Source organism: Pseudopipra pipra, chromosome 3 (assembly GCF_036250125.1).
Source record: "Pseudopipra pipra isolate bDixPip1 chromosome 3, bDixPip1.hap1, whole genome shotgun sequence".
Classification (NCBI taxonomy): domain Eukaryota; kingdom Metazoa; phylum Chordata; class Aves; order Passeriformes; family Pipridae; genus Pseudopipra; species Pseudopipra pipra.
The window spans coordinates 79,422,080-79,446,864 of record NC_087551.1 but is presented as its reverse complement, the minus strand read 5'-3'; the positions used below and the strand labels follow the sequence as shown (position 1 = coordinate 79,446,864).

At 40.1% G+C, this 24,785-nt stretch overlaps 1 protein-coding gene across 1 annotated transcript; it reads right to left on the bottom strand.

Moving 5' to 3' along the window:
- Window positions 1-1,947: 1,947 nt before the first annotated feature.
- Window positions 1,948-22,294, bottom strand: RRAGD (Ras related GTP binding D). Its single transcript, XM_064649989.1, has 7 exons — window positions 22,022-22,294; window positions 15,411-15,706; window positions 14,800-14,999; window positions 13,718-13,832; window positions 9,249-9,391; window positions 7,320-7,468; window positions 1,948-5,438 (listed from the first exon to the last, which is right to left on the bottom strand). The coding sequence occupies exons 1-7, from the start codon at window positions 22,164-22,166 to the stop codon at window positions 5,287-5,289; spliced, it is 1,200 nt and encodes a 399-aa protein (XP_064506059.1). The 5' UTR covers window positions 22,167-22,294; the 3' UTR covers window positions 1,948-5,286.
- Window positions 22,295-24,785: the final 2,491 nt, after the last annotated feature.

The window sequence follows — 24,785 nt, the reverse complement described above, 5'->3', positions numbered from 1 at the left end:
CTGTCCTCTCTGTATATTGCTTTGCAAAACGAGTTGAGATAGATTACAGTTCCCATGGCCCAGATGGCTCTGAGGTTCCACTTGGACATAGGCTGTTCGCTCTCCTTGCACTGAGCAGAGGCTCTGGAACATTGCTGCTCTCTTGCTTTAGAATTAATTTCCACTTTCGAGTGTGAATGTGTTCATGTGGTTTATACTTGTATTTGTACCAACACTACCCTTTAGTTCAGCACAGTTCAGAGTGGCTTTTTGCACTGAGCAGAGATTAAAACCTATACCAAGGGTAAATCTTGCTAAATAGCAAAGGTAGCTTTGATGCTGTCCTGTGACTCCCTGCCAGGACACTACTACATGGGCCTTTGAGGGCCATAGGTGGAACCGAGCTCACCCAGACCACCTCCACATGGTTCCATCCAGTTATGATAAGCCCATTGTCTTTCCTTGGTCTACATTTTGTGAAAGGCAGCTTGAATACATTGAAATGTTCTGGCCTACACACTAAGTGACTCTCTACTTTTTTCTTGTCTCTCACATTTGCACTCATCTATAAGGTGTTTAATCCCAACCCTTCTCAATTTAGGCTAATGCATGTTTAGTTGTTGGCTTGGTTTTTTTTTTTTTTTTTTAAGAAAGGACATCAGTATAGTGTTTTCTTTTTTTTTTCCCTAGTATTCAGCAATTCTGAAATAAATAATCCTTCCTTCTTGTAGCAGGTCCAGGTATTATTAAGGAAAATAATTCAGTGGAGTATCTCCTCTTACTAGTCTCATGAAAATCTCTTACCCTATCAAAAATATGTTAGTTTAGTCCAAGAGACATTGTGATAGACTGCTGCACTAGATTTTTTTCCTTGGCATATTTATCTATATTAATCTTTTATTTTAAAATATGTTATGGAGATGATTAATAAATGTTTAAAATCTGATTGCCAGTATAAACTGTAACTTGAATACGAACATGTATTTTATGGTGTGCATACATACCAGGAATACAGAGATAAACTGAACCTTTTTAAGGATGTTAATAGGATGTAATGGATTTTATATGGTTTAGATATTTTTCTACTCGATATTTTTTCAGTGGCTTTTTGCTCAAGACCTCACCTGTAGTTCATAATGTGTATTAGCCAAAGACAGTAGGCTGGCAGGAACCAAGGAGACAGGGTATCAGACCTGTTTTATGATGAAACATGAAATACAGAGGTAGCAAACTGAGAAAGGTAACACAGAAAGTATTAGGGAGAAAACAAATTAAAATAAACAGTCTGCTAGAGTCTTTTTAAAATGTAGCTATTTGAAGATATGTGCATGAGCTAATGTGCAAATATTAATACAGTGAGCAGTCAAGTGGGATGTCAACCATATGCCACCGTATCAGAGGAGCCCAAAAAAACTTCCCAACCAAGTTTATTTCTCATTTTCCACACAGCTGAAACAGGTGAAACTGATGTGTTTATCTGTAATGGAATCAATTCACATGTGGCTATTGATAAATATTTAGAATCTAAATAATAAATTTTGGTGTTAATAATCTGCCCACCGAAAAGGACAGAGATAAAGCAACAGCATGATGTAGAAATGCCTTGCACATCATTCAGTACAAAAATGGAAAAACCTCCATGTTCAATTTAAGAAAAAAATACTCCACAATGAATACTGCCAATGACAGGGACAGTAAATATGTCGTTAAAGCAAACAGTCACTACTGTATACAATGTTTAGGGTCGTTTTCTTTAATTCTTCAACTTAATCTGATGATGCATATAAAAATGGAGGGAGTTGATAGGTTCTTTAAATTTTCTTTTAAAAATCACTGCACTGCTTTCAAAGAATGAACTCCCTTAGTATAAAACTATCAGGAGTGCAATTTCACATTCAAGAAAACCCAGAATCTTTGTTTTAATGAAAAAAAAAATTGTTCTATCACAAAACATGAGATCTCAAATGATCAATTTGAATTATGTTTTATCAGAGTAGTTTCTTCCTGTCAATTACACTTCCATGATAATGCACAGCACATCTGTAATCACTGATTTTTAAAAACACATTCCAGCACTTTAACATTTTAAATAGCCACATTCCAGTGCATGCTCAAGGATGCATTTTAACTCTTCACAGAATACATTACATACTCTAGGCTGCTGCCTCTTAAATTACTTATAGAGATTTCCTCGATTATAACAAGTTGTTTGAACCAAAGTTTTATAGTTATTCAGCTCTTGATTTTAAAATGTCTGAGGGATACTAAATTGGTCTGCGTTTATTGTAAAAAAAAAGTGTTTTTAAAGAGACATGGTTAGCTCAGTAATGGTCCCTACCATTTCTAGGCAACTCCAATGATATGTAAAAAATTGGGACTCGTGGATCGGGTATTTTAGAAATACTGGACTATTTGGAAAGTAATTACTTCTTGCACAGTTTCTAATTTTAGAAAAGGTATCTCAACACTGCCTTGTCAGAAGTGGGTCTTGTAGCATATGGGGCATTTCATTCCTTTAAAATAAAAACTAGAATCTCAATAAAATTTAAAAGAAAAAGCAAGAGTTTTAAAATAATATGTTCTTAAAAAGAAAAGAACCTTGCATGCCTCACTCAGTGCTCAATCAGTTCAGCTAGAATGTGAAAATCTGAGGTACTAATTAGAAAATTACTCAGAAGTGAAACATGTGAGTTATTACCTAACCTGAACATACCAAAGTTAAATAGTAAAACTAATGCATTTTTAGCATTCAATTTTATAATTATATTTGAAACATAAGTAATCTGATAAAAATTATCCTTACTCCGATAATATCCAATTAGAAATTTTATGCATTAGCTAACATCATCTCCACTAAATTATGCAACATACTCTATTACAAATTCTAGAAGGGATGATAAGAGCTAACTTCACTCTCTTAAATAAGCTGATAATCTCTAATACAAGGGTATGCATGACTGTATAGAACTCAGACCAAATATATGGAAGCTACATTCAGTTATGATTCATACCATAGCCATTATGATGAGATACTTTGTTTACACAGAGGAGAAAAAAAAGAAAAGAAAAAAAAAGTCTGGCCCCGCCTGGTAGGTGTTCTTAGTCCCACACAGTCACCTACACCTGAAGGAATGAAGGGAGAAGGACAGAGACTATGACCAAGTGGTAGATCTCAACAAACTGAAAGACAAATGCATGGCCAGAAATTATGGCAGCCCTTCAATGAAAGTCCTGTGGACTGGAAAGCTGCCAAAAGGTAGCTCTTACCCACCACTGCTTTGGTGAACTCTGAAAACAGCTTTGCATTACGTTAACTGAAGGGCTGGTCAGAAGAGCTACGCTCAACTAAGTTGACAGGTGGTAACAGCACCAAAAGGAATTTGAACTCTACAGCTGCTGTCACTATCCTTCACACTGGCACCAGGACCAGTACTTTTCACTATTATCAATGTTTCTTACCTTCCTGAGCACCTAGAACTGCATTACTTATCAAGTGGGTCTTGATGGAGCTATTGACTAGCATCTTTTCCTAAGAACTCCACGTACGTTCAATAGTGCCAATTTGTTCCTAAAAAGCAAAGCCATGTGAATCAGGCAGCAATAAAGGGTTTGGAAACTACTTGGTCTCCCTTTTGGCAGATGTCTGTGTGAAGAGCCTTTGCATTCATGCCAACTGGCTCTCCCAAATCGTGTATTCAGTATGGTACTTGAGCTTCCAGGTGTGCCCATATAGCATACAGCAACTCTGAATGTGCATCCAAGCCACAACTTAGCCTTGCCTACCGCAGGTTAAACCCTTCCTTGTTCAACAGAAGCCAGCAAACTCTGGGGGCTCATAACTCACTAAAAGACACGCAGCATTATGCCTCACCTTGGCTAAGAGAAAAACTTTCAAATTCAACCTTCCCCCATCTCCAGAGCTACCTCGGCTGGTGGCAGATTAGCTGTGAAAAAGGTACATCTCACGTAACCGGTTTCTGGCGTACAGAAAGCTGCCTCCATTCAGGTCAAGTTCTTCCCACTCCCAAGAGCCGCCAACAACATGACTGTGCATGCAATTGGTTTGTAGCAGGACTGGAAAAAGAAAAGAGTTGCTCTTCTGACTAGGAACTATAATTTTGTATCACTAATTAAACAAAAACACTGGATAAAGAACTTGGAAAGCAAGTGTTACTTCTTTTTATGTTTGAGAGTGCTCTGCTGTCCTGGCCAATCCTGTGGTAAATCTGTCCATATTCAATATTAAAATAAAAAGTAGTGATGTATGCTGATTACTACAGCAGATAGATTGTCCAGTCCTCATTTTAATGGTCTCTTCTTGATTTCAGTCACAGATGGACCCCTGTTAGAGGGAATCAGAACCCAGTGCTCACATCTTTATGACTTCTTATCAGTACATCAGAACGTCAGGGTGGAAATACATACAGAGTCTTCACTGTGCCAACTGTACATGTGTAGGCTCTCAAGACAAACTTAGCAATGTAACTTCAACTTACAAATACAACACACTTCTCTGAAGCCTTATAAAAATACCAGTGCAACATAGAGCCATTTTACAAAACAATTGTCTTTATAGAAAGGTATTTTAGTGGCATATGCTGAGGTAAATAATAAAAATAGACCCAAGAGAGGGCATGACCAGTGTTATGGAGAACTCCAGATGAAATTTGGCCAAAAGCCTGTTTTATAAAAGCTAGTATTTACCTACCAGTTATGATCCCTGGTAAGGTGCTTATTGCTGTAATACTTCAAAATTATTCTTCAGTTTACAAATTGAAAAATATACGAAATTAGATCTGTATGAATGTTAGGTATTAGCTGTCACAAATTTTAAAAGGCATTGTACCAAGTTTTCTTAATTGTTTACTAACCAATTTGATTGTAGCAGGTAAATAAACTACAGCATACATTTTACCTGACACCATGCATCAAAATCACCATAAAAACTAAGTTTATCAAAGTCCAACTCCACAAGGAAAACATGAAAAAGTGCAAATTATGTACCCAGTATTTCTGTCACAGCTGTTTTTTCTTAATATGGCATGAAAAAGGTTTACAGCATATATTAAGAAAATTCTTACAAGTGTTCACCTCAATGTTTATATACACAACGTTTTGCTCAAAGTGCTCACTATATGAAAAAAACTGATTGGATAAAAATATTTAAACAGTGCTTTCTGAACGTTGAGGGAAAAGTCATATAATACATCAGTCCCGTTTGTTTTCCTCTTCACTCAGTGCAATGAGATGCAGAAGTCACATCAACTTCATAAAAACTTCGCTTGCCACATTGCCAGAAAACCGCGGTTACAGTGGCATTCTTGGTGTCCCGTTGGGAGTGGGTCTTTTATTTTTTTGCATGTGGCTTTGATGTTTTCGAGATCTTACTACTTTCATTCTTACTTCAAATACTTCTTGTATGGCTTTTCGAAAACAATGGAAATTGTAGTCTATTAATCCTACAGAGACAGAAATGTTTTACACATTAATAAAGACATTCATACAAATTAGGTAATGAAAAAATTGCTCATATTCTACATTTAGTGAAATACCATACTCTCTCTGGAGGTCATATTCAGTGAACTGTCCAGGCATTTTTTAATGCACTAAGCAAAAGCACATTTGATAAATGCAAATAACTCAGTTAGCATTATAGCTTGATACTATGTCCAATATTAAATATACTTATTAATTTTAAGAGAAAACAAAAAGAAATTCATTGGCAGATATTAAGCTTTAACTTATAAAAGGCTTTGAAGAAGTGCTCAATACACTAGAAGAAAAACTGAAATCTTTCATAAAATATGGTGCCATGTTGGAAATCTGCTTTACAGAATAACTGTGATAAAAATAAGTAGCATCTAGTAATCAAAGAATTTTCATTTTTTGACAATACATTGGCTTTGAAATGGATGCTTGATATAAATACTACCAAATCTCAGCCATCTATACTTCATCTTACTTTGTAATTGAAAGTAACACAATAGACATGCTGTTAGATTACATACATATGTAACAGTAAGATAACATTAGCATGTGAGTGGGCTGAATGTGATCCCACAGAAAAGCTGTAAAGCAATATTGGTAATCAATCGGAAGACTTACTGAGTGCTACAATTGTGTGTAATACCACAATAACCTCATTCAATGTTAATGCCATAAGCTTTCTTAACTCAAATACTGCAGTGTTTCTCACTTCAATTTCCCTAACAGGATATTACAGGTATTGTAAGTGGTTAAAATCCACTGTATTACACTTTGTGATTTTTCTTCCCAGGAATTATTTTCCCTCTCCCAGACCAAGTATTATGTGGAAGTCAACAGGCGTGAAAAGTTATAATAGAACTGTACTGTTATAGAGTGCAAGCTATGAAGTGTCCCAACTATGTAGACACAACAACTTAATGCAGTTTTGGACAACCCCTAATGGGTGTTTATTGAACGTGGTGTCTTTTCGCAAACAGAGTTGTTAGTAGGTACGTGGAAGTAACACATCTTATGCTTACAGCAGAGAAGGGAAGTGACCACATCCCACATTCATTTGTAATAAAAGATGTAAGGGTATGAAAGAGACATCTGATGAGCTGAAGTTTTATAAAAAGCTCAATGGCCTGTCAAGCAGCCCAGTAGACATGGTATGAGTGCTGTATTTACAAACACACCAACACTGACTAGTGAATTAATATCACAAGATGGGGAACACAAGCCCAGATCACAGCTTGTTCTTCTGATGAGTTCTGATCTCAGGACATTTCACTAAGACCATTAACTCAGTGAACATCATGCCAGTGAGCAGACAGATCATTAACTAAGCTTTCACCCTGTCCCTTGTCAGAAAGATAACCAAGGAATTTTAAACACTTTAACTGCAAAATATGAAAGCTGGCTAGGTCAAAACATGCAACTTTCCAAAAGCCTCTTTTCAGATATAAGAAAAGCAAGAACATGTTTCTTTCTATCAGCCAGTTTCAATAATTTTCCCGTGGTTATGGCACACAAGCTGTTCTAAATGTGTACGCTGGTGTCAACAGGTAAAAATCAATGTCAGCCAAGAGAAACTGAAACATTCTGCTGTTGCAGATGGAAGCTTTACTGCACTGGATGTAAATTTTCAAATGATTTCGTATCAGAAAGTTGTCAAATACATTTATGATTTCATCTTAATGTCAGCACAAATACTTCATGCTTTAAAACATGTTAGGTAAACTTTATCAGGCTGTACTTACCTTTAATATTTATGATACAGGTAGAGAGTGTTATCAGCTAATAACAACCACAGTTATTCATTAACTTGCTAATAGAAGGGAAAAGCAATGCATTACTAGAAAAGGGAAAAATACCTTTTCTCTCAAAGCTTTCTTCTCTGACAAAACAAACAAGAGCGAGGAATTTTGTCACCTCTTTTAAATAAAGGACAGTTGTATTGTTCAGTTTTATGATTGCCATTGACTCTTTGTCATAAGGAGTTCCAGTGCCATCATCTTTAAGCCTAAGGAGCAATATTCAAACAAATAAACATAAAAAGATAAGCCACCAGATGAGCCAACAAAAGTAGTCCTACATTAGTTCTTTCACCAAATAATCTTAAAATTTATTAAATTTTCATTTTAACCTTTCAGGGAGACTCTTCTTCAAACTACACACTTTGTAAACTAAGAAGACAAAGAGATTAAATCGTTTATCCAATCACACACCAAATCTTAGACCTGCAGTTAGAATCAGATTGTTTGATTGCCAAGTGCCTGAACTGAAGCCTTATTTTTTCCTCTGTTAGTTACCAACCATTTGCCATAATGCTGGTGGGTTTTTTTAATCAATGCACTATATTATGACTTATCTAAAAACACGTGAAACAGTGTACTGTACTGATAATTCCAAAAACAGAAACCTTGTTTGAGCAGTGGCAACTGATTGATAGTTTATGACATTAGGAGACTTTGCTCATGAGATGCTGACTTTTGCAACATCATATCATGAAAAGAGATTTCCCCTTCACAGATAATGTGTCATAATGATCACTGTATTAGTTTTTGTGCCTTGTAATTTTATCCTCATTCCTGAATGCACACACAGATATTGTTAAATGGATAGTTATTACCAACCTCACAGAACAATTACTCTCAATAATATATTAAAATTACAAGTTCCACAGATGCTCCAGGAATAGAGGACAAGAAATGAATTGTAATATCATGTCTTTAGTCTGTAGCTAAAAAAAGGGCAAGCAGATTTCTGGTGATAAATGCTAAATGGCTAAACAAAGACAGTGGTGGCATGACATATTGTGAATAAAGAGGCCCACAAGTGGTGTTGTACAGATAATTATTAAATGCACAGTCTTTTGAACTACACAGCAGCATCTTTCTCGGTACAAAAATCAGCATCCTTTATTTTATATCTCTGCAAAACAAGTTCCTATACAGTTACTGAAGTGACTACTACAAATTCTGAAACACGGTAGAATGCACAATCAGAAATTTTAGAAAGGTATTCAACAATTTGTTGTTCTTTTGAAGTTCTAATGCTTATTGCACATCTGCACCATGACTCTCCCCGGTACTTTCTCCAAGAGTGCAGGAAGTCTATCAATGGATACAAATGCAAAGCTACCAAAGCCTACCACACTCTAACCATGCTGTGCTTGGGCCTCCAAGTGTATGCAACTTAATGCACTAATTCTTAATGTGCCCCTGCCTTTCCCTGGAATGGCTGGCATTACATTTGGCCAAGAGCCAAGCCACTGAAAACATAACTTGCAAGAAAATGTACATGACACCCCAGGAGATCTCCAGTTGCTCATGTATTAGAAGGAGAAATTGAAAAAAAACACCAGAAAAGTCAAGTAGGGAAAAGAGGACAAACAGAGAACTGAAGGAAGAGTGAAGCAACTCTCTGAGGCCATTAGAGGCCACTAGCTATTAAACAAAAATAAATATGGCCCCATATATTTTAAAACAGGATGCATCCTTCTGTTGACTTTGTCAAAGAACAAAAAGATAATGTTTCCTTTCATTTTAAGTTGGTTTCTTCCAACTCTTTCCTCCAAGTACAATTAGAATAGAAAGAAGATGATGTTCATAAAAAAGGCTGAGAAGGGAGCTGTGCTTGTTGCTGGGAAGGGAACTGTACCTCAGAAACCTGCCGTTTGTTTTCTGCTTCTCCCGTCCTGACAAATTGCACATTGTTGTTTATGCCCACATCACTCTAATTTTGAGGGTATTCAGGTTCTAGGTACACAGTTTTATGGAAAACATTCACAATTTACTTACCCATATATACAGGAAATGTCAATCACAACATCTATCATATCACAGCAGAGCTCATAAGTTTGCATATCCACTGGAGTACTGTCCGTTGCAATGTAGATCTTACTGACTACATCAAATAAAAATGCTTTTTCAATCCCAGAATTCTATTTAAGAGAAGAAAAGAGAAAAATAAAGTGGGAGCCAAATCTTCAAATTAACACCAAGCTTTTTTTGTTCCCTTGCCTATTATACAAAAAGCTAGGCTAAAGAAGTTAAACTGCAATTAAGCTCATTTTGAAAGAACTGTACATACAGCACTGTCATATCTGTAGCAAACCATAATGCTCACAGACCTTCCAAAAATTTCTGCCTCTGAGCAGACAATGCCTAGTTACACTCCCAAACTTCCCCTCTCAGGAACACACCTGGAGAGATTACATTTATTTTCACTGGAAAATGCAGGGGTAGGGGAAAAAAGTCTTCCAATTTCAAGCTTTTGGATTTTTGATTGGAGCAATGGACATAAAAAGAGAGCCATGATTTAAAGTTCTTCTAGCTGGACATGTAAGAAGGTAGAAACAAAGGAAAGAAAAAGGTGATGCACAAAGAAGGCAGTAAAGTTCAGGAACGAGTTTCTCAAGGAAATTAAAACATTTTCTCATTGGGGTCTGTAGCTGTTCTACTGTCTGTAGAACATCTTTTAGGATCACAGCACAAAGACCAGTATTTTGATGGTGCATTCACCTTTCATGTAGCATTGGTGGTTAAAGCCATATTTATAATGCTAAGGCTTGCTAAAGTGATGACAGCTATGTTCCTGACATCCTGCCAAGCTGATTAAGACTCTCTCCATACTGGAGATGTATCATATTCACAGCCCTGAGAGGCTAGCAGGAATGCTAGCTCATACTCTTTGTGCAGATAAGGTCAACTGCCATAAGCCTCTGCTTCCTGGAAAAAAAAATGTGTACTGCTTAACTGAAAACAGTAGCCTTGCTTGCTGATATCAAGGGATTACACCTGGGCAGCTGTCCCAGCATGAAAAAAAAGGGCAATTTCCCAGTAGTGCTAAAGCTCAAACTATGAGATATGCTTCGGAATCCACCTATACAGCAAGTTTCTCCATCAAACCGAACTGTCTCCATATATGGGCTTCTCTTTTTAACATGGTTTGGGACTGCTGCCAGAGCAGTTTTGTAACTAACAAAAACCACACTGAAAATCCCTAACGAGTTTTAATAGTTTCAGCTTCCTTTGTAGTTACAGAACTTTTCCTTTATCTTCTTTCTTTTCTAAGTCAACTGTTTAACACATAGTTAAGAGACTAAAGTAATGTCTCTGCTTTCCGTATTTCCTGAAATACGTAGAAATTCTCAAGGAAAAACTCGAGGAAAAAGACCAAAATTGTAGAAACAATAATTACATGTTATATAAAATCAGGAAAAGGTGGGAAAAAGTACTGTTCAAAGACACATTACATCATTAATGCTCAGTCAGAGAAAATGACAATAAGATAGAGCAGGTGGGTTCCTTATTAGAGAAAAAAAGGCCAACAGTGGCCTTATGCAGCTTAATGAAAGGCTGACATTGATGTCAATGAGAGCAATGTCAGAATAAGCACTACTTCTCTCTGGCATAACCCTACAGTTTACAGAGAAGATGCAATGTGCTACATGCAACATGCTAGAAGCTCTATCAAGCACTCTGAATCAATGTAAGAGTATTCCATGGTTAATCTGAACCAAGAGAGTCATTGTGAAAAATCTGCAATGAATATATGAGATTTTATTTTGGATAGGTAAAAACCATAAGATAGTTGAAATTCAAACATGTTTCTCAACTATACTGGGTGTGATGATGTAGAAGGCAGTTTCTATTCTTTAAATAGAGTGGGTTCAGTAAAACTGGTTGTATTTCTCCAATTCCTAGGTTAAGTAAACAGGCCTATCATTTTCTTTCTTGAAAGTATGAAGAGTAAGCCAAGATTTGGTCCTAAAAAGCAATTCTTGAAAGAACTTAAGAGAATATCTCCAGTCACATACAGTTAGGAATGAATTCTGGACAGTTATTTAAACAGGCCTTACAGCAAACAGATTTCATGAATTAATTTTAAGTACTACATTTCAATTTACTGATTACAAAATTTAAATCATTAAATGAACAGAACTGTACATAGTTTTGGTTTTACCATAATAATTAATTGTTTGTTTTGAAAACATGCTTTTTAATAGCCCTCAAAACAAACCAAACAATCCTAAAACAAAAATCCACATTCACATTGTCACACAACTTGATTTCTTAGTAAGGCTGTGGTAATTAAGAAACAGGCATCCTTCAATATGAAGCTGATAAGTATGTTAGGTAGGATTTACATGAATGTACAGACCAATTGTTATTTTATGACTTAAAAGCAGCTACATTAAAGAATGTAGAACTATTATCACACTGATGGTTCCTCAAACATACAAGCTCACACACTGTGGTAGTATAAATTTAGGCAAAAGCCTGCAGTGAACTTAAGAGTGATCACAGATCTATTTCTGTAATCATCAGCTTTTTGTGTTGGAAGTCCCCATGGCATAAAGGAAAGCACATCCTCATGAATACTGCTGCAAAACTGAAAGTAGAACACGAATACACCCACACTGATATCCACCACACTGGCTTCCTGAGGTAAGGCATGACCAAAATCCATGTCAAGATCTGTTGTGAATAAGTTGCTAAGGTAAAGAGGCACCCGCTAACTAATTCTAGGCTGGAGAAGGATGTTTAGTCTTCCTGTGGTTGCAAATAGTCATTCCAAGTCTCTCTGTCCACAGACAGAAGATGCTTGTAAAAACAGACAGGAAGCATGAGGACAGTGATGCAGCTACACCCAGCTCCAGGTTACTCACAAACTGGAGCCAAGGAACAGTCTGAGATTCCTTCCCCTACCAAACAGGGGAAAAAAGCACACTTCTCTCACTTTCTGGACTTCCCATTCATTCGAAATAGTTGTTCTTCCTTACAAATTATACCTGATATTCTAGATATGATTGGAAGTGGGTGTTCCAGACACATGTGCAACTGTCATGTCATTCATGAAGCAGCTTGTGATCAATTCATGTAGTGATTTCATACAAATTCTTCACCAACTCCAAACAGTGAGGAGACCTCGTACAGAGATCTGACTCACAATATGAGTGACTGAGGTGATTCTGGCACAAGGAGTACCATCACTCAGACAGCTTTCTCATTAAGACTGTAGCATATTCAGTATCTAATTTCTCCAAAACTTGTCATCGTTCTTTCATTACTTTTCTGTCCTAAGTGGAGTTTGAGACTGGACAATAACTAGTATACAGTCCAGCTATTTTAGTAGAAATAGATCTTTGTAACAAACCATTTATTATGAAACAGCATAATTTGTTGCTTAGTAATAAGAGAATAAGTTTTGGAAAGACCTTCCTCTAATCCTAGTTCTGCCTTTCACATCCAACTTTTTTCTCTCTCCATTTTCACACTCTACACTGAGAAACTGTGAAGTCTAATTTTATCTTACAGGCTGTTGAATGACATTAAATAATTTCATTATGTCAAAATCACTAAAAGACACAATAAAATACCTTGCTTGGAAATTGCAGCTTGAGAAATTAATGCTAGATGCAAGGCAAAAAATTAGAATACTGTGAGAAAGGGTGCAGTTTTAGGAGCCACTGTGATCTGATTTAATGGCCACTAAAACAAGGAGTTTTCCCTTTTCACAACCTACTCACTGTGTTCACTGTTGCTCATTGCTACATGTTCCCATCTCGTACCTTGTGCCAAAACAAGAGCATGTTTGACTCCTCCATGATCTGCTTTTAACTAAATTAAACAGTGCATTAGTGTGTGTCATAGTGACTCCATGATGGAATAGGTGAGTGTCAGAACCAGTACAAAGGAAAGGAAGGATCAGACATACAGGAAGAGCGGAGCAAGCCATTGCCTCCGCAGTGGTAACAAGCCACTAAATATACAAAGCTCCCTAACTGGCCTTCAGAGTAACTATGCAGTGAAAGTTGTGGTGGGCTCTAAAAAATTTCAAGACATGAGAAACTTTTCTTCTTCTACAAAGTAGAATTAATTCTAGGAAGCACTGTAGACAGTTCTACATGTGAGGTCAGACTAGATTATGTTCCTGTAAGAATTTATCCATACAAATTTTAAGTACAACTTAAACAAATGCATGCAGCACAGACCTTTACAATATTCAGATTAATGTATGAGCAGAAAAGTGATGGCTGTGTACCCATTTTATGTGATTCAGGAAATACTATATCGCAGCAGCTCAGCAACATTGTTTAATAGACAGGGAGGTGAGGCCAAGCTGCATGTACGTGCATTTTAACTAAGTTCTGATAATTTCTCTGGGAGTTCACATGATCTCTCAGAAGGCAGTGAAAAGAGTATCTGAACATGCATGTTGGACATAGCCAGATCTACAGACAAAGTATATAATAAGTACTTACTGAAATAAAGATGTTAAGCAGGTTTTCCAGTGTTGGGAGCTGTGGAATCAGTTTCTGTACCACTTTGCTAAACGCTTCAAATATAGAATGATCATATATGCTTGTCAGATAAAAGCTGGAAAAAAATGTCACCACATTTTCCTTTTAGCCACATACTGTGAACATGATGTACCTTTCATAATATGAGTGAAATGAAATACTGTCAAACAGTAAGTGCCTACACTTATGCAATTACTCCCTGTGACCAAATGTCACGTTACAATTGAAGCACAGGACTTCCCATCTCTATACCAGAAAAAAACCCCAAACCCTAGACTCTGAAAAACTAGACCTGAGTGTAGAATTTCATGATGCAAGTCCCACCTTGATATTCTTACAAAAAATACTTTTCCAATTGAAGCAGAAGAGTATTATTGAGTATGTGTGTTGTGATCTACTTTTTGAAAGTTGTGAACCCATTTATCAATGCAGGGATGCAGTCAAGTAGTTAAGAGCTCTAAAGAGCTAGCATTTTCATGGAGCAGGTCTCTCTTTTTAATATGTTTGTACTTGGCCTTAAAGTGCTAAGGAAGCCATGACAATTTGATGTCCTCTAGTTCCCAGTCTGCAGAAGTCCACTATTTTTCTGCTACAATAATCTCTTTATCAGCAGACATAAGGCAAAGATACAGGACCTGTCTTCCCAAGTGGCTCCAAGCAGGCTGCAGCAGTGAGGACTAGTGATTGGAAAGGCAGAGAGGTTTCAAAGAAGGCATAAATGATGTAGTGGCCTATACACTCTATTGGCTGGAACTCTACTGATTGCTACCACTGTCCAAGTAACTTATTTCAAAACAGTAGCTGCAGCAGAAACTGCTAGGACTCCAGCATACTTGTCATTTGCTTTTAAGCACATCTCTCCATCTTTCCTTCCAAGACAGCAATTAGAAATAAGACACTGCATTTGACCTGAGCTAAAGTATCTCTGATTATCCCTTTCCTTCGTATATCAAAGGCTTGCTAGTTCAAGAGAACAGAAAATGGTAACTTGTCAAATAAGCTGCTCTCCTCTTTAGGATTCTCAGCACAGCAGGTTTTCTCACCTGAGATGAATCTTCTCCAATCCAGCATCTGCAAGGTCATCATTTGCCCTCTGGTGAATATCTCTCTGTGTTTCAATCTTGTGATCATCAGATAAACCATCTACTTTATGGATAAAGATTTCAAAGTTGATATCTGGATTCACTTTATAAGCTCTGGTCACAGTAAGATGCAGCCGAGCCAATGCTTCCATATAATCATCCTAATGAAGGAAAAAGAAGAGCTACAGCTTAGGAAAGATCTTAAAATAGATATAATACATTTTATGATACTTACTTTTAGATAATACTACAGCTTAACAAAAGCCTAATTCTTTTATTTTTTATAAGTAGAAGCCTGTGCCTACATCTAGCATGTGCACCAATCTTATGCTGTCAGCACTTAAGAATCTAAACAAGAACCTTGAGATGTTAGAGCAAATTAGTTAATTTCTGAACATACTGCAGAGAGAGATTAAAAATAGCCAAGTGACTCTTCAAGTTTTAATGACTTAATATGTTTGTGATGCAGATTATTTATTTGCTTTGAAAAAATCTATGCTTTCCAACCCATTTGTCTATTGCTAAAGGAAGAAAAGAGAAAAGTAGCTTAAAGCCCCCCCTTTCTTTTTTACCTGAGAATCAATAACAAATATTAGTGCTCCAGTGCCTCTGAAAATCATCTCATAATCAAACGTAGGGTCAAAGAAGTCAATTTGCCCAGGAAAATCCCATATCTGAAAGTTGACAAAGGAGCTGTTGGAAACATCCTCTCTGCAGATCTTGTTTGTGCTCTCCAAGAAGAGAGTCTCATTCGGCGACATTTTGTGAAAGACAACTTTCTGAATGGAAGACTTCCCGCTTCTTCTCAATCCCATGAGCAGGATTCTTGGCTTAACTTCAGTACTGAAGGGATCATTGAAATCCAAAACTGAATAAAATCACACAAGAAGAAAAGTATTATACTACAGCAATGTAATTAGTAACTGCCAGAAAACATGCATTTGACATTTACTTCCATGATATTTTCACTTGAATTTATGCAGATGTTACCAATTTTTAAGCTTAGAGAGCAGTGCTGCAGGCGTTTCAACTAGAATTATTTGCCCTTCAGGCTATACTATCAGAAAATCTACTTCTCACCTTTAAAACAGAGGTTGCTCCCTTTGTATGTGAAAAATGTGTTATCGCACAGAGATATCCTGAAATACCTGAATTTCCTCTAATTGACACTATCCCATGCATATTCTTCTTTAAAATAGTATCATCTGATAACAAATACCCTTGTCAACTGATAGTCACACAACACCGCTGGAAGAAAGGCATACGATTAAATACCTCTGTGTAATCTTCCTAAGGCTACCTGAGGGCTTCCTTCCTCTAAAATCAATCAACCAATAAATAAATAAATAAATGAAATCACACATCCAAGGAGTTACAGGAAGATGACAACTCAGCAGGCACACAATTCTTCTATGTTGGAACTTACAACACAGTACTGAGCTCATGAGGAGTTCTCTTCTAACGTGCTTAGAATTTCACCTGCTGTTGAAAAATTTGTGCTACAATCTGTAAAGGTTTGTTATCCAATAAATAAGATTAGAGCACATCATCTGCCTATTTGCAAAACAAAGGCCTGAGAACACACTTATTTCATTGTGGTACCTACAACAGTTTGAAACCGGTACTACTTTTTCTGGTGCTGATAACTTATATAGAATAAAGGTAGTTACAGGAGTAAACTATACTGTTATATCTGTAAGGACATGAATGTAAAGCTATCCATACCTGCAGCTATACCAACTTTAGCTTCAGGTATCTCTAACCAAAACAGCTACAGTAGTCTCAGTTGCTGCATTTAGTTGGTCTGTAACTCTGAAATGTCCTTTGGTGCTGAGGTGAAAACAGCACTGTCCTTAGATATAAAAGGGTTTCAAACACCTCTGTGATACTCTCTCCACACTGTCAAACACAAGCAGCGCAAAAAACTGAGTTGTCAATGATAAATCCACAGAGTATGGCTCAGAGTACACAGTGGTCAGGTTTAAAATACTGATCACACAATAAGCTAAACATATTAGCAGTCAGGCAGACCTCCCACCCACCGCACTACAGACTATTCAACATACTTCAGAGCACAACTTAATTGCCTTTCTTTCTCTTTTTCTGCTGGGATAAATTTTGGAATTGCAGAAAATTGGCACACATTTATTCACATGCACCATTTCTGCCTATGGCCTGCATACGTTAAGTGATCAGCTTTACTCCCAAAGTATGAAAATCCAAAACAAGAAACCTCAGCAACAACAGTTTGAACCTGTCAATTTATTATATAGCCTTATGGGCCAAAAAAACATGGAAAGCTTGAAGGAATCTTTTGCCTAGGAGCATGTTTTGCACCCAGGGGTGGTGACCACATCCATCTTCTTGTGTCCCTCAAGCCTCACTCACAACTTTTAGAAACACAAGAGCAGAATATACCTGCCAGGACAGCACAGAACCTTGCCCGGGTTTGTTTGTGCCTCCTGAGCTTGAGTTACAGAGAATTAAGGCTTCTCAAACTGAAGGTGTTAGCATAAAACATCCCCTGGCACCATCTACTGGCTTGTGAGTGGTTGTGCCAGTCTCACCAGTGACAGACAGGAGTTTTCAGCTCATTATGGGTGGGATCCTGTCTTTTTCATTTCAAGACATTAGGAATGCCTTGGCAGGTATTACCACTTACTGTGGTCTTGTCAATTATCACATATGAAACACTGCCAGATGGGAGAGAAATAATAAACATCTTCACTAGGACAATGTAGCAATATTTTATGTTGTTGTGTCAAGAAAGCAAACCAAAGGTACAAGATTTAATGGTGTCTCCTCCATCCCACTCTGTCCTTTAATGCACAGATTTTCCACAGCTGCCAAATGCATAATGACAGTTTCATTAGTATGCATATATCCACACATCGTGCAATTTGGCCATTAGAAGGGAAAATAATGTATTCAAAGTTTTACATGGACTTTATAAAAGCATATAATGAAGAGTCTTCTGGTTGAGATTTTATTGCATGTTTCAAAAAATTAAGAAACCTCCTGTTTGTTCTGTACACATCAGAACTTAAAAAGTCTAATTTACTATGGATTTGTACTTTGTGTCCCCTTCCTCTTCCAACCACAATAACACCAACTTCCTCCTGTGTGTCTTATGACATATCCTCCAAATAACAGATATGACATGCTGTGGCTGATCTGGAGCTCAACATATGCTGGTTGGCTAAACCACGTACACGTGTACACCGGTTTGCCAGCTGCTGCCACGGAGAACACACAAATCTGCTCGCCCATCCCTCTGAGGACATTTCATTTAGGTTTCCCCTCTTCTGAATGCTGGTTTTCATCAGATTTGTGGGAATTTAATAATCTTTGAGACATTGTCCATTCATATTTGGTTGGACAGTAGTTTCGAAGGTTCTGACCACTGATGAGACAACCAAAAGCTAAATACAAAACTCCCTTTTCTTTCAGAAACAGGCTAAAAACTCACATATACCTAAAGAAATATTTTACATAACTTAGAGTTTTACATTATTGTATTAAATTATTCCAGGCTGTTATATTTTCATGGATTTTAATGCTTACTGGAAAGAAATTGCTTTCTATTAAAACCATACTAAAAGAAATAGAGTTGCAAGTGCTAACAGAGATACCTATGAGAAGAATGAAGACCAGCTCTTCTGCTAGTAAGACTGTTATTTAGCTTTTGAAATTCTGCCAGTTCAGAGACAGGGAAATGTAAAAGAGTATCATCCAAACCTGACTAGATAGCAAGGCTTCTATAGCACTTCCCTCTCAGAGAGAGTTAAGAGATTACCTTATATGTAAAGGAATTGGACGATGCGTTGCCTGCCCACATTCCTCTGCAGGAGTACATGACAACTCCTTTTTTAATTTACCATAGAAATGCCAGCAGATGTATCACTGCAACTTCCCAGACTAGGTTACTAAGTGAGATCATAATATGCCCAAGAGAAACACTAAACTCTTCTCTATTCTGTAACAGGAAAGATAATTTTCCCTACTGTGAGATACAACACATTTCCTGCTTAATTCACTTTTGCAAAAAGTGTTGTAAAATGCCAATCTCATATCAACATGAATATCAACAGCCCTCCATATTTCAACTTTTCTAAGCAGCCATAAAAAACAGAAACCATGTTGGTCGGAGGCCGTATCCTTTGAAGTATTCACAAATGAAACTCAACAAACCCAAAAGCACTTTCCCCACAGAGAAGCGTTCAATTCCTTACAAAACTTCTGTTCATTGCAGTTGTGTCCTTGCTTATGGAGTGCATTCTGCAGGCATTGCAACACGCAGAAAGCACAGTTCTGAGGAGTTGAGAACTGCCCTCAGTAGTCCTGACCTGTCTCACCAAGATGCATACTTTTAACAACTCCTTTATGCTATTAGAGATATATATTGATAACTAAAATAGTTTTTGAAGCCCATCCTGAATTCCAGATCAATTGCAATTGGTGACTATCAGTGCTTTCCAGGCATATGTGATGGGATGTCACATTCAAAGGTATATTTGTAGATCTCACCAGCTTTCAAACATCCAAACAAAGCATCACAGCTTACCTGTTCAAGTGACATTAAGCCAAAAGGAATTATTTAGCTTATGTTACATCCATAAGGTAACAAGCCTCTAAGTCTTGTTTTGAAGTACTGCAGCTAATAATGATTTTTTCTGCCCACCAATGCAGTTATATTATTTTTAAGTTTTAACCATTTTTTTGTAAAGAAGAATTAGCAGTCCCAAACTTTCCACTCTCACCTTCAAGGCCATTGATCCTGTAGCATTTCCAGTACTACTGTGACTACAGTATTTGCAGCACTTTAGAGCTTTGTCAAGACAACAGCCTTACAAAACACACACAATGAACATCTTCAACACTAACAGATGGCCTGAGCCTAAAGAGTTAATAGACAAAAGCTTATATGCAATGAAGAAGGCTGTTCAGCTACTGTAGGTTCATAAACATCGCAGAAATGCCTGGTGGAAGGAAATTCCTGTGGCTAAAGAAAATACTCAGAACCAGAAGACCTAGTTCCATGCTGCCACAAGTGCTGCACTCTGCAATGGTATGTCTTAAGCTACTTCCTTGGATGCTCTGCAGAGGGTTTCCCGCTTCTAAATACTTTTTAATTGCATCTATAAAAAAATACGACTAGGCTTTATGTAAATTTTAGTGCTTTAAGGTCTCTGAATATGACCCTGTGTGTAAAGTAAAAATAAGAGAAGGACAAGAGCCATGGTTTCAGCATTCAGGCTAGAGACAAGTATCCAGTATGGGGTGAGAGATGACCAATGTGAAGTTTTGAAATCTTCCTCATGCTTAGAAGAAGGAATTATGATCTTACTTTAAAGCTTGGCTTCTCGCTTCACTTTCAACAGCCATGCATTGAAGCTGTTCTTCTTATACTGCCCCTTCCATTCTTTCTTTTCGGAAAAGTAGAGGCTGTCACACTGAATTTAGGACTACTTGCTGTACAGATACTCCAGAGAGAGGACAGAAACTGGGAAAAGGAAAGCCCCTTGCCCTGCAGCCCAGTGTTTCACTATACACAGACCCAAATCCCAACCCTTCCATTTCAGATGCTCTATGCCTCTTTCTCCAGAGAATTCCAAATTAAACAGAAAGCCAGAGGATCTGGACTATTAAAATGGACTTTGTTTTAATCCTGTGTAAAAAATGTCTCTACATGGACTGTCTTCTGCTATTCAGGATGTAAAGACTTGTTTCTACTACATACAATATTCTGGTGTTACTATGAAGAAGCAATTGAAATTTTTTGAAGTCTAACAAAGTTCCTACTGAAAAATATCCAAATTCCTCTGAGGACAGAATATGGATTACTTCTTTACAGAAAATACTCTGTTAGTTCAGCACTAAAGAAACACATTAAAATATATTCGCTTTGCATCAAAATGAAGGCAGTTCTTCAGCAGGTTCAAGTAAGACTTTATTTAGCCTCAGCTACAGTTCTTACATTCTAGCATTCCCACAGCTTTTAACCATGAAGGCTTATACTCAAAGCACTGACCTTCCTCCCCTCCCCAGAATTATATTAGTCAATGCAGCACCTCCCATGGCAGTCTGTAGGACTCAGCCTTTAACAAGAAGGGTTCTGCATGCTAATATCAAAGTAGACTTAAAACACGTGGCCTTTTATTATGCTCTTATAAAAAAAGCAATTCTTTTTTCATCCTGAGATACTGAGAGTTCTCCAAGCTCCTTTGTGAAATATGTCTCAGAAGAATGAATTCAGGCTCTGAATGAACGCAACAGGCTGAGCTGGCATTTCCTTTTTCTATTGAATGAGACTACTTTTCCTGGTAAGCCTGTCCTTCATAGCATCACCATCTATACTGACACAGATACTCAGAGAGTAACGTGGGTCCCCACATGCACAGACAGACGGACAGGAGACATTTAGCAGAGCCTGCCAGTGTGGGAGTGACACTCGCAGCTGCGGAGCAGCCTTAGACTCAGAGCTGCGTGTGGCAGCTGCCTTTTATAGCCTGACACCCAACCCCCCACCTCCTTGGCACACTCAGGCCACATCATCAGGCTGTGGCCTCTAATAACTAATAACTCCCACCCCAGACATGGAGAATATTGAAGAGAGATTACACACACACGTTTTGCCTGCACTCCTTTTGCCTCCTCCCTCTTTCCCAACGCTTCCTGCTACCTGTCAGCCTTTGCCCTGCTCCCACCTCAGAGCTCCCTGCTCTCCCTGACCCCACGGCAGCACCCCACGAGCACCCCGTCCCCGTTCCGGCCCTTCCCATGGTCACCTCCGCAGCATCCCCGCTCCGCCCGGCCCCTCACCGCCCACCCCCGGGCCTGCCCTCCCTCCGCACTCCTCGTCTGCCCCGCACCGCTATCCCTGGCTCCCCTCACCGCGTCCCAAACCCCCCGGGGAGCCTCGCCTTCTCCCTGACCCACATCCGCGGGCAGACAAACCTCACCTCCCGGCGGTGACCCCGTCCCGCCCGCCACCGTTCCGGCCTCACCTCAGCGCCGGCCCCGCCTCACCCCACACCCCCACTCGCTGCCGGTCGCTACCCCGCAGCCCCTCCGAGCCCCGGTGCTGCCCTCCGGCTCCCCGGGAGCAGCCGCAGCCCCGCGGCGGCTCTTCCCCGCCGCCCCCGGTGCCGAGGCCGCTGCAGCCGCCGCGGGCGGCACTCACACGCCTCATCGCCGCCGCTCTCTGCGTCGCCGTCCGAGAAGGACTCGGCCCCGTCGGCGTAGCCCGCCAAGCCCACGATCTCCTCCTCCTCTTCCTCCTCGTCCCCCTCTTCCTCCTCCGGCAGCTTCCTCGGCACCTGGCTCATGCCGGCCGTGCTCCCAGCAGGGCTCCGCGGCCCCTCTGCCTGCGGGCGGGCTCGGGGCGCGGGGGGCGCAGGTCCCGCGCTGGCGCCGCGCCCGCCGCCGCTCCCCACCTTCCCCCCGCACGGCGCTGGCGGAGCGCGGCGCAGCTGCCGGCGGGGCGGGCGGGGAGGCGGCGTGACCCGCGTCACCTGACGCGCCCGGTCACGGGCCGCCGGGGCCTCCGCGCCCGCCCGGGCCCTCTCCCGCTGCCGCTCCCAAGCCCGGCCCCGCCGCTGGCACCGGGCGCTGGCGGGCAGAGCCGGGCGCTGCGGGGCTCACCCGCGGGCTCCAGGGGCCTGCCGGGCGCCGCCGCGGCCACCCCGGCTGTGCTCCCGTGGGAGCGGTGCACACGGGAGGCGCTGCCTCACGCGTGCGGGGCGCCGGAGTAGGTGAGCGAGTGGCCTGGTGTGCCAGGCAGCAGCACCCTGGCGACAGCTGGTGTTTCTATTACAGGCAGCCTTCCTCAGAATCAATTAGGCTGGAAAAGACCTCTGAGATCATCGAGTCCAACCTGTGACCTAACACCACCATGGCAACTAGACCATGGCACTAAGTGCCACATCTAGTCTTTCCTTAAACACCTCGAGGAACCGTGACTCCCTTATCTCCCTGGGTAGCCCGTTCCAATATCTAATAACTCTTTCTGTGAAGAAATTCTTCCTAATGTCTAACCTAAACCTACCCTGGTGCATCTTGAGGCCCATGTTGTCTTGTCCTGTTGCTGGTTGCCTGGGAGAAGAGGCCGACCCCCAGCTGGCTACAACCTCCTTTCAGGTAGTTGTAGAGGGTGATAAGGTCACCCCTGAGCCTCCTCTTCTTGGTCACGTCCTGCAGCCTCACCTCGCACAGAGCCCAAAACGGGCTCTCGGGACTCTCCTGCATCAGCCCTACATGCTGTCAGCATGTGAGAGACTGTGGGACCCAGGCAGGACCTGTGTGTGACTGGTGCTGCTCAACTCACACATCTGCCCTGCCTGCTCCAGGGCCAAATGGTGCCGGCAGCACTGCTCACGCCTGCCCCGCTTTCCTTCCATGCCGACTATGTCAGTGCACGTGCAGGCTCAAAGTGTTAAGCCAGGCACTGACGGCAGGTGGTAACGTATTTGCAGTAATGGCGAGAGAGATTATTTTAGAAATAATGACTTGATTAATAAGAAACACTAAAGAAAGCCATAGTAGTGAAACCTCAGAAGAGGATGGGATTTTGATGCCCCTGTCAGACCAAGGTGCACTCAGTTGTCTGTCATTGCTTTCTCCAGGCCTGCTCCACGAAGACAGACCTTCTGCCCCTCAGCCAGGCCCCTTCTCAGGATTTTCCAGTGCTGCTCTTGTTGTCTTGTACCAATCTAAGTACCAGAATGTGTGTGTTAGCCCCTGCCTGTCATCCCATGCTGCCTGTCATGGTGACTAGCAGCTGAGTTCCTGATTCTCCAACAGCAATTTTTCCTCTCTTACTACTTCCCGTTGCCCTGTTCTCCCTCCTTGTATTGAATGTAATGGTTGGATTTATGTTGGAAGTCTCCACGTGTTTTCTGTAGCTGATTATTTTCCCACCCTTACGCAGTGTGACAGTCTTCTCATCGGAAGGCCTTCCAGGTTGCACTAACCCACTGAAGATAAAGGAGGCACACTTTTTGTCTGGAGAGGTAGAAATCCCCCTCTTATATTCCACATCATGCCAAACCTACCCATACACAATTTTATTGAAGTGCTTGCCTTTATTCTCAACTTATCAACCCACTCTGAAGTTTTGCTTGAACAGATTAATAGTGTACTAAAAGATCATGGGAAACGTTTCAAAGTTAAATCCCTTACAAGGAATTAGGACTGAGGTTTGCAGCAGGATTTTTTTTACCAGTCATGTTTTCAGCATCGTGTCTTGGGACAGCCCTGGGAGGAATTAATCTGCTGAAAACTCCTGATGGAAAGAGGAGGAGAGTTTCCAGGTCTGTAATGAAGGGCCATCTATCTCACACATCATCTGACCACATCTGTGCAAAAAGGGCTGTGAGGTTTCAAGGCCAGCTATGGGAAGTGGGTCTTGCCCAGAAATCTGACTGTCTGTATTAGGTTTCCTTTATACAAAGAGCTGTGAAACATCACCAGTGAGACAGAAAATAATTTGGAGATATTGAAATACTAAATCAGGGTGTGGAAACTCAAAAATGAGGACTAGTTACAATGCAGCTCTTCCCACAACCTTCCCACGACTGATGTCAGTGACCTGCCTGACCACAGCTTCAGGTTCAAAGCCACATAGACTCTGGGTCTATTGCCAGATAGGTTTTTAGAGTAGGGCTAAAGCACTTCTACCAACCCTTTAACAATATAATCTGTCATGGAATCTACATCAGCCTCCTCTGTCCCTTTGCCTCCAGGTGTTTTTCTGTCCCCTCTGCACCTGGCCTTTTTCCTTCTTTTTCTTTTGTCAGGCCATTTGATTTTGAAGCTGGTTACACATAATGAAACAGCGCCCAGCCTTCAGTCACAAGACTTGTAGTAAGGGCAGGTAGATGAAGGGTTGAGTACTTGAATATATGATATGTACAGTGTTAGATGTGACTGAACTTTGTCTGTGGGGA

Coding starts and splice junctions, on each gene's coding strand:
- RRAGD (XM_064649989.1), bottom strand. CDS start 22,166: ATGAGCCAGGTGCCGAGGAAGCTGCCGGAGGAGGAAGAGGGGGACGAG. Junction 15,707..22,021: donor GAGCGGCGGCGATGAGGCGT/GTGAGTGCCGCC, acceptor GATTTTATTCAG/TTTTGGATTTCAATGATCCC. Junction 5,439..7,319: donor AGAAAGCTTTGAGAGAAAAG/GTATTTTTCCCT, acceptor CTGTCTCTGTAG/GATTAATAGACTACAATTTC.